At 41.0% G+C, this 17783-nt stretch overlaps 1 protein-coding gene across 5 annotated transcripts in view; it reads left to right on the top strand.

Annotated features, from left to right (window-relative positions):
- Positions 1-17437, top strand: part of garnl3 (GTPase activating Rap/RanGAP domain like 3) — a 56127-nt gene extending 38690 nt beyond the window's left edge. For 2 of the 5 annotated variants that reach the window (XM_079581410.1, XM_079581412.1), the window contains exons 9-31: positions 310-385; positions 470-568; positions 652-755; positions 1955-2063; positions 2153-2198; positions 2505-2611; positions 2760-2875; positions 3133-3255; positions 4941-5015; positions 5654-5768; positions 5909-5935; positions 6014-6118; positions 6576-6692; positions 7684-7850; positions 9710-9868; positions 10218-10284; positions 11511-11618; positions 11992-12110; positions 12323-12458; positions 14565-14624; positions 15901-16119; positions 16184-16289; positions 16629-17437. In XM_079581410.1, coding sequence (XP_079437536.1) covers positions 310-385; positions 470-568; positions 652-755; positions 1955-2063; positions 2153-2198; positions 2505-2611; positions 2760-2875; positions 3133-3255; positions 4941-5015; positions 5654-5768; positions 5909-5935; positions 6014-6118; positions 6576-6692; positions 7684-7850; positions 9710-9868; positions 10218-10284; positions 11511-11618; positions 11992-12110; positions 12323-12458; positions 14565-14624; positions 15901-16119; positions 16184-16289; positions 16629-16794 — 2526 coding nt within the window. In that variant the 3' untranslated portion in view covers positions 16795-17437. The remainder of the gene's footprint in view (positions 1-309; positions 386-469; positions 569-651; positions 756-1954; positions 2064-2152; positions 2199-2504; positions 2612-2759; positions 2876-3132; positions 3256-4940; positions 5016-5653; positions 5769-5908; positions 5936-6013; positions 6119-6575; positions 6693-7683; positions 7851-9709; positions 9869-10217; positions 10285-11510; positions 11619-11991; positions 12111-12322; positions 12459-14564; positions 14625-15900; positions 16120-16183; positions 16290-16628) is intronic. The other 3 variants (XM_079581413.1, XM_079581411.1, XM_079581414.1) reach the window with 3 other exon arrangements.
- The last annotated feature ends 346 nt before the right edge of the window (positions 17438-17783 follow it).

Here is a 17783-nt window from a genome sequence, read left to right as displayed (position 1 = left end):
TAAACTTAATGAACATAAAAGCTTGAGATTAACATTTAGATGTGCAATGTTTTATGTTATGCTTTGGTGGATAGTAATAGTTGTACAAAGTATTCAGTCGGCCTAGTAGTAGTGATTGTAGTAGTTGTAAAAAATGGTTGTTGCCGAGCTCATACGTTTTAAAGTGAAAGGCTGGTTGTCATTATGAAGCTGAAATGTACCTAAAAACACCTTAGTACAACTAGTACAGCACTGTAAGTCTGAAGAAATGTGCTCAGATCATTTCTCACTGTATTGCACCGTTATTCACTTTTTAATTATATATTTCAGGGCTCTGTCAACTTCAAATTTGGTGTCCTGTTTGCCAAAGATGGACAGCTCACCGATGATGAAATGTTTAGTAACGGTGAGTCACTTCTCCTTCTTATTTTTCTTTCACTGCTCATTTACAGTTGAAAAATCTAAATGAATTCAACGTCCTTATTTTTAGAAAAGGGGAGCGAGAGCTTTGACAAGTTCCTCACCCTCATGGGGGACACTGTCACGCTGCAGGGGTGGGCCGGTTACCGCGGGGGGCTGGACACAAAGAGTAAGTTACACATTGAATGTCTCACAGCCACAATATTGTATACAGTGTTGTAATCTGACCCGGCTTTGTTGTGTCTTTTGCAGATGACACTACAGGGATTAAGTCCATCTACACAGTCTACCAGGGCCACGAGCTCATGTTCCATGTGTCCACCTTGTTGCCCTACTCCAAAGAGAACAAGCAGCAGGTATGTTTTATGTAACAAACAGCGAGTCTTCATCTGCACTTGGTAGGTTCATTGTTGAGGACATTTTGCATCTCATCCAAGAAGCTTCATCATTGTTGCACATTTGATTAAAGAATAGAACATACGAGACAAAAAGATCTGCCAAATGCACTCATTTGATTTTAAAAATATACGAACATCTTCTACCTTAAGTCAGTAGGTAACTGACAGATAAGTGGATTTCCTCTCACAATAATGAGGAACACCGTGTGCTCTTTGAAAGAGGCTGGAGGCCCGCTGTGTCGCCTCTGCAAACGCCACCACAGGAGAGAATCTGTATGATTCATTCTGCATAAAAAACATGTTTTGTGAAATAAAGGATGGGTACATGCATAATAATCTAGTGACTGACAACAACGTTGCCCAGGGACTATGGTTGAAAAGTAGCTTTATTGCTAAAACATAGCAGACATGTGCATGGTCCCTGTGCTGGCGCAGCTGACAACAGAAACAGGCTAAAACAACAATCAGTGCCAATTCATATTAAATTGCTAATAAAATAAAATAATTGCAAACTTGTACAATACTATAATAAAAACATTCAAGGAACAATAAACTCGATCACCCAGCCAACTGTGGGCAGACAGACAATACACATGAGCAGAGCCAAGGGGATGTTGTGATTCCAGAGCAATAAATTAACTTTTTTACAATATTCTAATTTTGCGAGTCATAAATCATGTTTGAAAATGGCAAAAGATTTAAGAATCCCTTCGTGTGTCCCAGTCTCAAACACTGGCTTAGCTTTTTTGTCTCCTCTGGACCAAAACTAACTTATGACTTGATAGGCCCTTTCGCTGCTGACATCATCAGTGACATCAGCTGGAGGCAGGAAGTGATCAAGAGAAATAAGATTAAGCTAAAACTAGTGATTGTAAAACTGCAGCTAAATAATGTGGTCCTGTTGTGGGTTAAGGTGCAAGAACAAGAGGAATGACATTTGGGACGATAAAAGAAGGTTTATCTGATATATCGCTAGTTTTAGTTTAATCTTATTGTTCTTGATCACTTCCTGCCTTTTACGGTATAGCCTGGTTTTGATTTGGGTTATGTGTAGTTTCTAATCTGATTCGCTGCCCGCTTTTGCACAAAACCATTTCTCTGCTTCTCTATTATTAAACTTGTGAACCAGCTAAAGCATTATCTGCTCTGTCTCAAAGGTGGAAAGGAAGAGGCACATTGGAAATGACATTGTTACCATAGTATTCCAGGAAGGAGATGAAGCATCTTCGACCTTCAAGCCTTCAATGATCCGGTCACACTTCACTCGTATCCTCCACTGTGTCAGACTGGAGCTGACCTGAAGCCCACGGCTGCATTTCCACTGTGTACAAGGCACTCCTTGACTCCTCCTCTAGATATTTTTGCATTAGTCAGGTATAATAGCCAGAATGACAGTTACAGGTATGTTCTTTTTCTTTCCCCTTTCAATAACATCCTTTTATTGCTTCCTAAAGCCACACTGCGGAACATCCCATCCAAAAACTGATTTCAACTCAAAATATAAACCTTTACAATGTGTAGTCAAAATAAAACATTTGTAAGAGGACCATACATATTTAAACCTCTTGTTAGGCTATTTTTACCATTGAAAGCAACCATAATTAAATCAGTTTGTGTATTTTATTGTATTGATGGTGTGAAAAGTGAAGCAGCGGGGCTTTAAGGGTTTTTGGGGGTAGGTTTGACACAGTATCTTCCCATAAACAGGTTGAAGATTTTCTCAGAAGAGAGTGTCCCGCTGTTTGGACCCCCTCTCCCATCTCCACCTGTATTTACTGATCACCAAGAATTCAGGGACTTTTTACTCGTCAAATGTAAGCTCTAACACATGCAAACACAACAATTATCGAGCAGCAGGATTATTGTATTATTATGTAGATTTTGTAGGGAATGTTTTAGGGAAAGCATATTCAGTATTTATGAAAAATACCATTTTGAGGCATAATTTTCAATTTCTTGCAGTAATAAATGGAGAGAAAGCCACATTGGAGACACCGACGTTTGCCCAGAAGCGTCAACGCACTCTAGATATGTTGATCCGCTCACTTTACCAAGACCTAATGCCTGACTTGCACAAAGTACGTACTCCTCTTACACTTGTGCTGTTCCTCTGCTGGGTGTATTATTTTTCTGTACTGCACAACTCTGATGGGATTCTGCCGCAATGCTGACTCTCACAGCGAGGCCCTCTGTCGTATCTGTTTAACTGTGGCTTCACTTATGCTGTGGTCTTCACCTCTGCTTCTAACAAAGACTTGTCTGCACTGTCCCCTGTGTGTTTGTCTGTGGTCATGCGTGTTGGTGTGTGCGTGCTATACCTGCCGTGTTTGCACAGGTACCCTTTTCTCCTCAGAACATGCTAAACAGACGCTCCTTCAGTGATGTCCTCCCGGAGTCTCCAAAGTCAGCACGCAAGAAGGAGGAGGCGAGGCAAGCGGAGTTTGTCCGGATAGGCCAGGTAAAGGCACCATGAATAGACCATGAGGCTAATGGATAAGGAACAGAGTGGTCATGGCAGCGTCCTATAAAAAGACACAAACAGCATGCATTAATGAAAGATGTCCACAGTTTTTAGAGCAAGCGCTGCAGAGCTAATATGGAAGCTTTAATATACTGTAGTATCCTGTATGTTATTACTTGAGCAAAAACTTAATTCAATTCAAAGCAGAACTAAGTAACTTGTTTACTTTAATAAATCCTTTCCGTTGTCCCTCTGGGAGTAATACAAGTGTTAATGGAATGATTGGGGGGGTCCTTCATCTCCCCCCGGTGTCTCTGGCCAGAAAACCACACTTGCAACTTTCCTGCACCGGATCGGAGGGGCAATACACACTAATGGAATCATGAAGAAGAAGCTATCAGGCTAACGGGCAAAGCTAATTGTGGGCTAGCGCCAATTAAAAAGTATTTACAGCCAAGTTTGAGTGACAAAAAAATATCTCCATTGTGTAATTGGATGAACAATATCCTTCTCTCCCTTTGTCTTTTCTGTCAGTGTAGTATTTACTCTCACGGACAAATAATGAGTAAAAAACACTACATGCTATGACACCTGCAGTGGCTTCTAGGGGCATGAGTTACTTGGTTCTGCTTTAAACTTAAATGTTTACTTCAACTGTGCTACTACACTTGCTCCTACTTGGCCTGTTACGATAGCAAAAAATGATATGTAGAGGCAGGAAAATATTGCAATGTTATTGAAGACCTTTTCAACTAACTCTAATGCTTAAAAATGACAGAGAAAGCTTTGTTTGAAAATTGCTTTCTCTTAAAATTTCCCAATATGGACATGAAATACAATGAAACACAACTTACTTCAGGTAAAAAATGAATAAATAATGACGTTAAATATTGAGAACAGGACATCTTAAAAGGACATCTTTGCAATGAAGTGACTTGTGTGGATCAGGTTTAGCTAAAAACCCTTTTGATTAATTTTGACTATAAAGAAATCTCACCTTCCAGAATCATTTTCAGCCTGCTGTAGTTTACAGAATAGAGTTCCCAGTTAAAGAGTTTAATGGCAGATCCAATCTCTGTTCTCTACTGACCAGAGCACTACTTAGATAAAGAGTTTAGAAAGAAAGTTCAGACAAATGATTTAACTAAAATTGTGTGTTTCATGGTCACAAGTTCCCACATAAATGATTAGCTTCCATCATTCGTCAAACTCTAGATGTTATTATTCTTTTTCTTGTTTGTTTCTTTTAAGGCTGAGCAAAATGAATGAAGAATGTATTTCCAAAACCCAGGAAATGGGAGTTTTTGTTTGTTTGTTTTTTACCTCCACTGCACAATGTTTCTCAGTAACTGGTGACTCAATAAAAAAAATCAATAAAATAAAATGTTTGTGAGAGACGAGTTCAGCCAGTGTTTACCCTTGTTTTACATCAGGACAGTGTTTAGTTAAAAGCTTGGATAGCGTTGTTTAAGATTTTATTCTATGTGAATTATGTGATCCTCTGGGTACTTTAGTAATTGTATTGATTTTCAACCAGTATTAGTGATTTTTATCACTTTCATTGTTATCCACAGATGTGTAACAGCTAAAGAAGTAGACACGAAACACAAAATGTGGTGGGGGGGTATAGCTTAGCGTAGGATGAATAATACTAAATTATTAAATGCTATATGTGCTCTTAGGCTTTGAAACTGAAGACCATTGTAAGAGGAGACGCTCCCACTAGCCTTGTGACCACAGGCATCTGCAGAAAAGAGGTAATGGAGGGCTTTTGAAAAATGTGCTGCTTGAAAATCACATGGACCAAAACACAATCGAATAACAGTTGAACCAAATTAATAGTTTAAGATTTGGACTTTTTTTTCTATGACTTTGAATAAGATATAAGAATGTCAAGTCTGTGTTGAATATTGACTTTAAAGGGACTATACAGTTTAAAAAAATTAAGATTAAGTATTTTTATCCCCTTACATGTTCCAGCCATGTCCTAATGTGTAGAATGAGCTCAGACCTGTTCACCACAACGGCCTCTAAAATCCTGCACTGTCAGTCAGAAAGGCGTTACTTCGGGTCCGAAGTGCCGTCATGTACGAGCTTAATATAGAAAGTGCAGTTACACGTATGACCTGAGGTGGCAGTAGTGAGTATAAAATGACGAACTTGCATCTAGCCCATCAAAATGGTTTCATGGTTTCCCATTAAAGCGAGAATCTCACAGATCCATTTCCTATTAAGCTTCCCGCAGTTAATAGCGATGCTGCGTCCATGTTTTTCACAGTCTATGATCTTTAAATCATGTGGATTGGATATTAACTGTACTACTCTAGGCAGTGTAAATTCTAGGATACATGTCATAATACAGACAATATTTAATCTTATGTTTGTTTTTGTGTAGCCGTGGGAGTCTCAGCCGTTCTGCAGCACATTTCCATACGAGACTGTGTGTGCAGACTCTTGGGGCCAATCACTGTTGGCTGCCACGGACACAGCGGGTGTCATGCTATTGGACGGTGAGGTCAAGCTAATCCATGTCTCCCCATTCCCACTCCAATAACCCCACGCATATGTAACCATCCACTCAATACAGCGCTCATCAAAACAAGGCCAGCGGCTAACATGATGACGCCTAATGATGCTGTCTTTGTTGCAGGCCATGATCCAACTCTACCCAATGCTGGTGCGTGGCACACAATGGCGCTCACACCGGATGCTTTTGAAAAGGGCTGGTTTATTGTGATTGTGCGTTTCTCCTCAGATACACCTGCCCTGCCTCCTGTGCAAGTGTTTGACAAAACAGTGGTGGTGAAGCAGATGCATGTTCTCGAGCCTCAGGACCTGCTCATCATGAGGGCAGACAAAGGTAAACGCAGAACAGTAATGTCGCACTGAAATGTATCACTGAAATATAACAAATTTCTGTGATTGAAAGTGATTCTGTTGTAAAAAATGGCAACGCTCATTTATCAGCTGAGTGGTTCATGATATATGCGATCATTCCTTAAAACTGAACTGTAGCTGTAATGACCAGCTTCATGGCCGTTCATTAAGTAGGTGACACACTTATATAGACTCGGCCTCTGATGGTGGCCGTGTGATGTATAAAACGCTTGTCACGACTCTGTGTGGGCTTTGATACATCTTCAGAAAGCGCACGCCTTAAGAAGTCTTTCAGTTATCTCGGCGCAGTGTAATGCTATTGTCTGTTTGTGGGAGGAAGCAATAGGACAGGCATATTAAAAGAAGCAGAGGGGGAGAGGAGCGGGACGGCCAATAGAGACTACCTCATCCAAACACCACTGCCTTTGTTTCTCTTCCAGGGAAGGATGCACGACTTTATGTTTTCAGGCTCAGCGTATTAAAGAGAGGCCTGGAGGAGAAGCAGCTCATTAGGAGCAAGTGTGACTGCCGGGAGAACAAACTGGAGAAAACCAAAGGTATAGCAGTAACAAGCATGTTCATCCCACATGAGCATATGGGGACTTTGTTATGTAAATAATCCTTATCTTCACAATACTGGTTAATGCCACATCCATATCACTTCTGAAGGAATTGAAATTTGTTACTGAACTGCAAAATAATTATGATAGAACTTTATTGTACACAACCCTTTTTACATTGTACCTAAATAAATATAGTACAATGTAATGGGCTTCGTAACAATGTGTAATAAGTTGTACCTATGGGTTAGATACACAATGGAATAATATGTATTTGTACTTTGTAGGTACATACATAATAAGACATAATTCTAACCCTAATCTTAAACCCTAACCCTCGTGTCCTATTACATTATTTACTTATAAAGCACTAATACAAGTTATTCCATTGTGTACGTACTATATAGGTACAAGTTGTTACAGATTGTTACAGAGCACATTACATTGTGCTGAATTTACTTAGGTACAATGTGTCAAGGTACTGTGAAATAAAGTGATACCATAATTATTCTTTTAGTTGTGGAGCATGTCACCATTTCCATTCACCCAAATGCCTCGGGGGCCATCTTGGGGGGAGAATAAGATAATATTTATGCAAATACACAGCAAAGAGGGCCCATTTTAGGCGATTTGGCAACCCTTTATGATTTGTTGCCGCTCATCTTGGATTCTGGTCAAAATTCCCTGAAGTAGATTAGAATTAGACTGGCGAAAGTGACCAGAATCCTCTGAGAAAACCTTGACAGAACAAAATGGCAATTATTACGTGGCCCAGACCTGTCCATATGTTACTGTCAAAAACACACAAGGAAAGGTTTGAAGGTTTCGGTTTGTCCCTGCGTACACGTACCCTTTAGCCTCTGCTGCAGAAGCGACCTTTAATTGAAGCATAGGTCACAGCAAAGGGGGCAGGGTCAAGCAGCCACAGAGCAGGTCAGTCCATGTGCTCTTTCTTTCTCCCTCTGACCGTGTGTCTTTTTTGTCCAAGGCTGTCATCTGTACTCGATCAACACCCACCACGGCACAGAGCTGAGGATAGTCACAGCCATCAGAAACAAACTGCTGCTCATCACACGCAAACAGCCGCGCTTCGAGTGCCTTAACACAGCAGCACCTGGGGCGGACACGCCAGTGGAGGAGTTTCAGTACATAAGGGTACAGCGCTAACAAGCCTCTCAACACAAAGCATAAACAAGGGATATTTATGTACAAGCTCAAATGTTTGTAGATGTGTGCAGTTCAAAAACGATTCAATCAAGAATAACACCACTGAAGTGCTTAGAAAAGACACAGCTGCAAGTTCAACAGCTCAAAAGGAGTAAGCTGAGATAACACTGGACCCACCTTTCCTGTGTGAACATAGTGACACAGTGAATGTGTGGTGGTGGTTCGGGGCTGATAGTACAAGTCAGTCTAACCCAGGGCAGTAGTTTATTACCACTGAGTATGAAGTGAATGAATAATGCAATGTAAAGTGTCTTTGAGAGTCCAGAAAAGCGCTATACAAAATCAATGCATTATTATTATTATTATTATTATTATTATTATTATTATTATTATTATTATTAATTATGCAATAATTTCTCCCTATTTTGGAAACTAGAATGCCTTTTATGAAGCTGACATACTGTATCTATGTGATGGGAAAAACACCTGCAACTACACGTTATACACCTTTGTTAAACCAGTGTTAATTTTGGTCTTTGGTCTCTAATTTTTAGCCTTAGTCTTTTGACGAAAATGTAATTCAATTTTTGTTGAGATTTAGTCAAAAAAATATCTTTAATTTAGTCCAGTTTTAGTCGACTAAGATTGCAAGTAAATTTAGTCGACTAAATTTAAGACAAATTTAGTCGACTTCACATTTATAATATTCAGTATAATCATATTTAATCTTGTTCCTCTGCTTCATGGAGCTGCTCCACATGAATAAAGCTCAGACCTGTTCATTTGGCAGTGATTCTAAATGATCTGAGGCTCTTTCAGACGGTCAACAGAAGTTTGGATGATTTTAGTCTCTCCTTTTCATCTTAATTTAGTCTTATTTTAGTCGACTAAAATATCTGGACATTTTAGTCATAGTTTTAGTCTCATGGAAAACTTTTAATTTAGTTTGAGTCCAATTTTAGTCAGCAGAAATATCACTAAAATCAAGACTAAATATTTTAGTTGACACAAATTAACACTGGTACATTGGGGTCACGAAGTCAATTTCACCATGGTCCTAATTGAAAAAGAATTATTAAGCAAAGGTCCAGAACATACAGGGTTAATTCACAGTTATATGAGGGTTTTTAAGCCTTTGTTAAATCTATTACTGTGATTTGAAAATAATGCAATTAATTGAATCCTGTTATTATTGTTTTTGCTTAAAAAAAAATCATTTTGGCTCAAAATAGCAGAATGCAAAAAGATACACAATGTGCACATGTGTCTCCTCTTTGCTCAGTTCAACACACTGAGCCCTGCTTAGCCCTGGCTTAGTCCAGGTTTAGTCGGGTTCAGACCTGGTGTAGTCCATTACGATCGCACGTGCATATTTAGGGTATCCTCTGTATTTTTTAGCGAGCCATATTTCAGTCATTCCACAGCCGTTTCTAAAAACATAAAAAGTGTCATGGAGCTCAGAGGTAGGTCTTTCTCATTTTGTTCATCTGGGCTGTAGTTTACTGCTCTGCACTCAGAGAGGGGGAAACGGGGAAACGGAAAATAAACGGAAATACTTCTATACTATTGTCTCTATTACTACTGTAACCACTAATATTTCTAAGTGCAGTTTGTCATTTGACTTGAAACTGTTGTTGGTTTGGGGCCCACTTATAAAACAGCTGTAACCCATATTCCCACTTTTGAGCCACACCAGTCGAGAACTACTTTACATTGATAGAAACAAGTTTATTAAACCCTTTTTTTCCCCACATTAATGTATTATAACAGTATACCCTCTTTGTTTCCCCACATTATCTGTCGTGTTGCTCTTTGCGCTCTCATTTGCCCCCATTTGGCCCTGTCAGGAGATCTGTCTGTGTGACCCGCCCGCGGTGATGGCTCTGGTGGACGGCCCGACGGGAGAGAATGACAATATGATCTGTGTGGCCTACAAACATCAATTTGACCTGATCAATGAAAGCACGGGAGATGCCTACCGGCTCCACCACGTAGAGGCCAGCAGGGTGAGTGCGCACACAGGCCCTCTTTGCTTCCATACAGCGTCCGCAGAGCCAGAGCTTTCTATAGAGGCTGCTGTGTTTACCAAGTGATTAGATGGTTCCTTGGCTTGTCATTTTCAGCTGGCAGAGTGACAAGAATGTGAATCAGGAGACTGCAGAGTGAACAGCTGCTTCAATGACATCTCAGTCAACTCTTTTTATTATCAGTTCTTTCAAGTAACAGATTCAAACCACACAGACATGAATGCACTTGAATCTTAGCATCTTCGCATCAATATTTCTTACAAAAGCAATCAATATTTGCCTTTTAGCTCAAGCGGCGCCTCTTCAAAGTGTGTGCTTCTTTCCACAGGTAAACTTTGTCGCAGCCATTGATGTTTATGAAGATGGAGAGGCAGGTCTGCTGCTCTGTTACAACTGTGAGTTCCTTTTAACGCCACTCTCTTGTGCTGTGCATTGATTCAATCGATTCATACTTTTGTCTTTAGAGTGACAGCCTTAGTGTGTTCTCTCTTTGGGTGTTAGTGGTTCTCTCTTCTACTAGACTGGAGTAAATAGTAGTTCCTAGCAGTAAGTCCATGAATTGTTTTGTTTTTATAACCGAAAAGACGTTTCAATAATCCTGCATATTCAGTCCATTTCCCTGAGCCACACTTAAAACGCCAGCCCACACTCCAGTGTCCGTCACATCTCCATGATGTTCCTCTGTGTTTATTGTCTGGGCACCTTCACCAAACTCATCGATCCTCTGCTGGCATAAAGTATAACTGTACTTTGTTATATAGTTATACACAAGGGCCTAATGTTTAGTAAAATATTGGGGCCCTTTTTAGTCCCTTTCAGGGGGTCTAATTAGTTACATTAGTTAACGTTTGAATATTGGATGGGTCGTAACCTCCCTGGCCCCCCTGTATTTTACACCTATGGTTATGCATAGTTGACCAAAGTTTGCCTGGCCTGCCAGACACTCCTCCTTTCTGTTCAAAAGAAGAACCGTCTGGACAGCTCCTCGCAGCCTATCATTTCACGATTTTACCCACATCGGTCCAATCACGCACCGAGAGGCGGGACTTCATTCCCCTAAGAGGCGGAAGCCGCCACTACACCCTACCAAAACAATAGAGATGGCGTGCGTGGCGAGTGATACGATGTTTTCTTCTGCTCTTTCGTCTGTTTTAAATTTAAGGAACAGGCAACGTAGGAGGAGATTGAGCAGCCATGTTAATTTCACAGATCACTCGGGATCATTAAAATGAATGGGGCTGAAGGGTTAACCGGTTATTTTTTCTATCTTCTATCTTTGTACGTAAGCAATATTAGACGTTATCTTAAGTTGTACTCCCAATATATCAAGGCTAAGTGGAATAAAGTAGTTGCAAATGCCTGAATAAAACATGATACAGGATCTTAAAGAAAATTGTTTACACTTACACCGCAGGCAGCAACATCATTTACATGAATATGTGATGAAAATATAATGATATGAATACAGCTGTGGTATATTAATCTAACCCAATGCATTACAACACACTAGAAATAGTCGTTTTTAGATTTGCAGACTCCTATCAAATGCAAAATTCATCCCCATGTGCTACTTATTTGAAAGTGAGAAGAGTACAGTATGACGGTGTTGTTGTTCTTCCAGATATCTGTTACTATAAGAAAGTGTGTCCCTTCAACGGCTCCACCCCAATGATCCACTCCAACACCTCGGACTTCCACTTCAGCTGGAACCAGATGCCAAATGCAATCGGTAGGTAACCATGGTAATAATGATTGGACCCCACCCTGCAGTCATCTCTATGGTAACGTCATGTGTAGCCACGAGTGTTCGCGCGGTCTGCTGGTGCGTGTGCATTTGCGAGGGTTGAGCAGAGGTAATGACGGGAAACTCAATTGTTCCCAAACCCATAAAGCCTCAGTGAGATGGCGGCTGTGGAGAAACACATGCGGCACAGTCCCTTTCCTTTCACTCTCAAAGCAGATCCATATGTTCTGGACATGCAGGTGGTGTCCAGGTGTATGAGATGCAGCCAGTCCTTCCATCATCATCATCATACTGAATCTTCTGTAATTGTGTGAGAATAAAGTATGATTTGAACATGAACCTGTCTTTGTTTTGGCAGTGTGCGCATTTCCATACATCCTGGCCTTCACAACAGACTCCATTGAGATTCGACTGGTGGTCAATGGTAACCTGGTGTACACAGCGGTGGTACCTGGACTAGAGCTCGCAGCATCCAGGGTCAGTGGATTGTATTACATTGTACACACCACAAACAAATCAACCTTTTATGTTTACTGTGTCTTAAAGTCGTTCTTAAACTCATTTTGGAAGTATCACTGTAACTTGTTCTTTTGTCTGTTATTATTTCTTAGTCTTGCTCTCTCTTTTTTCTGTTGCATCCCCGCTATATTTCACAGTAGTTCTTCTTCATTGATTTGTTTCCCTCTCAGTCGGACATCTATTTTGTCTCTTCTGCACCGGTGAGCTCCACATCCAACTGCAGTTCAAAGGACACCAGCTCCCAAAATTCTCCACAGACACCCACTGGCTATGAGATGCCAGCGTTCCCTTCTCCGCTGGGAGACGGTAAGAACTGCACTACAAGAAGATGCTGATGTTTTATATTATTAAGTAATGTTAAGTAAATTAAGGATTGAGGATACAAAAGCAGACAAATATGATGTTTTTTCTGCTGAATCAAAGGTGGTTGAGTCACTGCTAAATGGAGACCTGATTGCCGTAGGAGCTCCCCGATAGATTTCAGGATTGAATGTTATGAATTGAACCAGGGTTACCATAGTAATCCAAACAATTACCAGCTAAAGCAATATACATAACAAAGTCCATAAAGAGCTGTGAGGTCACTACGCGGGAAATGCAATTAACACACTGCAGTCACACCAAATATTGAACCTCCCAGCATAATATCTAATATTTTAAGGTTCTTGGGGAAAATAGGGGAAAAAAGAGAAGCAGAAGTATTGTTTCCGAGTTGTCAGAAGGATTCTGATTGGCAGAGCGAGTGATTCTTAATGACCCATTAGTGTGTAGAGTAGAATGAGAAAACAACTTGTGCTTGGGCTGAGGAAATGCTTTTACATACATTATAATGGCCTTTAAAGGAATAGGCCACCGTTTTTATATACTAAGATATGTTCTTACCTCACTTTAGTCGAGTTAATATATCCCCGTCTGGTCATTGTCCGCGCGCTCTGTCACGCAAACGGAGCACATACGCAGCCTCTCCCATATGTGACATAGCTCCGAAAAAGCTCACGATAGAAGCTACCAAGCTCTTCCACGTGTTCCCTATTTAAATAAAGTTACGTGAAGTGTTTTCATGCGAAGTATATTTACACAGAAATGTAACGTGTCGATTTTATAAGCAAATAAAAAGGGGGACTATATTGTGAGGCGTAATGATACGAGGAGCACAGCGTCCGCGTAGTAACTCCTAAAGACTTCCCCCCGCTCACTTCCGTCAATAACCTTTAGGAGTTACTGCGCGGACGTTTTACTCCTCGTATCATTACGCCTCACAATATAGTCCCCCTTTTTATTTGCTTATAAAATCGACACGTTACATTTCTGTGTAAATATACTTCGCATGAAAACACTTCACGTAACTTTATTTAAATAGGGAACACGTGGAAGAGCTTGGTAGCTTCTATCGTGAGCTTTTTCGGAGCTATGTCACATATGGGAGAGGCTGCGTATGTGCTCCGTTTGCGTGACAGAGCGCGCGGACAATGACCAGACGGGGATATATTAACTCGACTAAAGTGAGGTAAGAACATATCTTAGTATATAAAAACGGTGGCCTATTCCTTTAACCTGAGTAGCCTCGTGTGTGCGTGTGCATGTGCGTGTGCGTGCGTGCGTGTGGCAAACTGCAGAGGGTTGTGTGCTCAGAAAACCAAAACTCTCCAGTATTCACCAGATGCACCTTCTCCTCCATGTAATTAGTCAAATTTTAAAAAGTCAGCTTTTTGCAAAATATCCACATTTTACTCCAAGAAGTGAACTGCCATTAGAGCCATGCTGCTTTTGTCTAATTGCCATATTACTCCCAATTATGGAAGCAGGTGGCTCAGACCAATCACTGCATGTTTCGTTCATACCAACCACAGACAATGAGCGTCCTTTGAGGATGCTCTAAAGGTTGATTAAGGATCAATATGCTCCTCGCACACGACCCTGCAGTCCTCTTTTCCCCTTGTACATTTGTCCATTTGAACTGCCCTCCCCCCAGAGTGACTGACCTCCTATTGACGCAGGTTTCTCGGAAAAGGGTCCAATTGTCATTGGAGTTGCCGGGGATTTTGTTTTAACGACCTTTGTCATTCGTTTGGTGTGACCGTCTCCTAGACTGATCTATGGTGCTGCTTCATAACAGAGCCGCACATAATCATGACATGTCATTGAAGGGGCGAGACATTTGGAAAGAACTGTCAGCTTTTTTTTTAAATCAAAATCTCTGCTTGTTTGAGAGACTGGGAATGTACAAGTCCCATTTAGACTTACACAGAGAATGATTTTGCTCATCGCCGTCACAATTAGCCGAGATTGGAGCTGTGTTGGCGAATTGTTTTCCTCAAAGAACTTGTTTCCATTGCATTGCTCCTACCTTGTCTTTCTCTCTACGTGCTGTGTTTATATTTTGTGTAATCTTCTTTTTCATTCCCGGTTCAGATTCTATACGGATTCCTTATGGTACCAAGCTATCCCTGTACATGTCTAAGGAACCTGAAGGTACTGCAGGATTTTGCCTGTCAATGTTGCTCAGTCCACAGATTTGGCCCACTGACATACACATGCTTCCACCATGTATTACGCCCATCAGCTACAAGGCGGCATGTTGACTTGAACGTCGGTTGAATGTTAAGTGAATTTGTCTTCACCAACCCCCTCTTCCTGCTGCTTTTTTTTTTGGTCATAACTAATTAATGCAGAATCAGGAGAATAAAGAAGGTAGCAAGAAATTACACGCATGTGCTTGGAACTGTTTCAAAATTACAGCGGCGCAGAAGAGGTGTGGTGGAAAGAAAGGTGCGCTAAATTGTTAGGCAGGAAAAAACATTTGGCTACAAGCAAGGGGTCGGAGGACAAGGAGGTATTGAGGGAGGAAGGCACGTCTGCCGCGCCATGATTTACCGATTGCACTGTCGCCATGGAGACTTTTGTCAGCCCCTCTTCAATCCAAAGTGGTCGCGGTAGTCCAAACACTGGTGCGCCAGTCTGATGAAGGGGCGCAAAATGGTACAGGGTGAAGGATGGGAGGGGCGCTGACAAAAATCTCACCATCAAACTGCCTGTAGAGAGTTCAGCTCAACTCATCCAACCACTAATGTACTAATGTGGACAAGAGGCTCTGACTGATGTGGCTCCAAGACCTGTGGCATGACAAATGTGTTCAATTTGGACTTAATATCATCATCTGACGTCCCTTAGTCCAGAGACGCATGTGGAATGTATTGGACTGTGTGACTTAAGCATATTGGAAACAACTGCATGTTCCTGTGCTTTTGCCAGTACCTGTGAGTGCACAGTTGCCAGTAAAGAGTTACAATACTCTATAGCTGCAAACATCAGCTCTGACTCTGTTTGTTCTTATGGCTTCTCACTCACCTCTCACCTGATGACATTTCCCTGTGTGCAGCACAGCACTCACAGCTGCCTGCCTCATTCTCCTCATTTTAGTGAAACACTGCACCCTGTTGGACTGTTTGAACACTGCAGCTCACTCAAGTTGTGCTAAACATGCATTTCAAACCATTCATAAAATGTGTCATGAAGTCCAAACTATACTTGTCAGTAAAAAGGATAGTCCTCAGTCACTTAACACTGATTAGTTGCATGTTGCTTCTAACTCTAACAAATCAACCGGTCAAACTGTGTTAAATGTTATGTTGATGTTTCAATTAATTACATTTTGAGTTTGCCATCTTTAAAAAGAAAAAGTATTCATTTAGTTATGTTGCTGGTGCATAAAACTCTTTAACCCATCTGTTTGCTTCTTGTTTTGAAGGTGAACCGGTGTGCAAGCACATCTTTAAGATCCCTCTTTCTAACCTTGTGGGTCGTAGCATTGAGAGACCCCTAAAGTCTCCTCTGGTCAACAAAGTCCTGACAGCACCAGCCCCCTCCATGGTCGTCTCCACTCCTCTCATCTCAGCCACACATTCACTGTCCATGTCGCGCATGGAGATTAAGGAGATAGCCAGTCGCACACGAAAAGAGCTCCTCGGTGAGTGTGGAGGCAAAACGCTCAATCACAGGTGACATTAAACTATATCACTGTTTCTAATAAGGTTTAACTGAAGAACCCAGTGCAAAGTCTGACAGCAAACTGAAGAAGGTGAGCAAAAGGAACACTGAGGAAGATCCCAAAGCCAGACCTCTGACGTCAACAAACAGGTGAATAACACGAATCAATATGTTTTTTTGATGGAGATGTGCCATCGCGTGTTTGTGAAAGTTGTCAGGCAGATACTATTTCAGTGTAAACAAACATGGGACTGACACCCACCCCAGCCAATTTAAGATGCGACTGGTTACTGTCAAATACAGTCGATAAGTGTTGAGTTGGACGAGGATTCTGTAACAAGAAAACAACTGAGTAAAGGCCACTCTTAACAATCTTTCTCGATAAATAAGCAGATGTATGGAAGGATTGACTGTAGACTGACACAGTATTATAGTTATTCTCTCTGCTCTATTTCTAGTGCAATATTTAATGCCATACTGGTTCCTCAGGGTCCCTTCTGAGTCTGGTGAACTCGAAGTGGACTTACAGAGGCAGTTGTCCTCGGGCTCGGACGCAGAGGCAGAGAAGGCAGTGCTGCAGGAGGAGAGCCCCTCCCTGGCTCTTACACTTGGCCTCACTATGTCTTTTCAGGAGGACGTCCTGGACCTAAAGTGAAGACAATCCCAGTGTGCACTTTTCCTTCCCCTCACCCTTATATTGTCGCTTAAGTTTTATATTTATTTTTTCATGTTTTAACTGTACTTTGAATTTTGTTTGAAATTGATTTATTATTGTGGTATTTTAACATTTCTTTTGTCTGACCGGATGAATACAAGTGGTTCTGTGATACAGTGGTCCCTCAGTCATTGTGTGTCGCCCGGAAATAACACAGAATGATGTCGAGCAAAACGCCCCAGTAGAGCCCACAAAGGCATGTACATTATGTGATTATTTATCTCTAACTGTTATGAATTGTTTATATACAACTGTAAAAATCAGTCATACAACAAAGCCTTTAATTATTTGACAAATATCCACATTCTTCTGTTTCTACACAATATAATCTTTACTTTTCTTATCAAGATGTCGGTAGTGGTGGAGGCAGTCTTCTCCATATTGCAGAGGCCCACTGATTAAATCACTGTATCCAAATACCTTCCCTTGTGAAATAAAATGACCAGTTATAATGACTTTAAGAGGCCTGTAGATTTATGTCAATTCTATACAGGTGACAAACAACGGCAAAATAGAATTGCAGTAATTAAATATTTCTGAACATCCAAATATATATTTCAAGATTAACAACGCACCAGACGTTATCTGTGGTTATCTGAAGTTAAATATGAAAAACAACAAAATATGCATGTTTCATGATGTACTGCATCCCTGTGTCTGTTTGGCTGATGGAAGCAGTGGCCCTTATATACTGCAACAGCAACATCCATCTTAAGGGCGCAATAATAATAGCCTTCGGATCATTAAAACATATTTCCAGCCATTTGAGGGGCCGGAATATTGACCCTGACCTGTTGGCTCTGCTGGGATGAATTATAAAAACACGTGACAGACACACACAGACATCGGACTTTTTATATGTTAACAGATCAGGCATTCAAACACTACACGGAGGCCTCAGTGAAAACATTGATGTAAGAGCGCCCCCA

Source organism: Gobius niger (genome assembly GCF_951799975.1).
Source record: "Gobius niger genome assembly, chromosome: 2".
NCBI classification, from domain to species: domain Eukaryota; kingdom Metazoa; phylum Chordata; class Actinopteri; order Gobiiformes; family Gobiidae; genus Gobius; species Gobius niger.
Note: the sequence above shows the minus strand (reverse complement) of the source record. Positions and strands in the feature narration are given on the sequence as shown.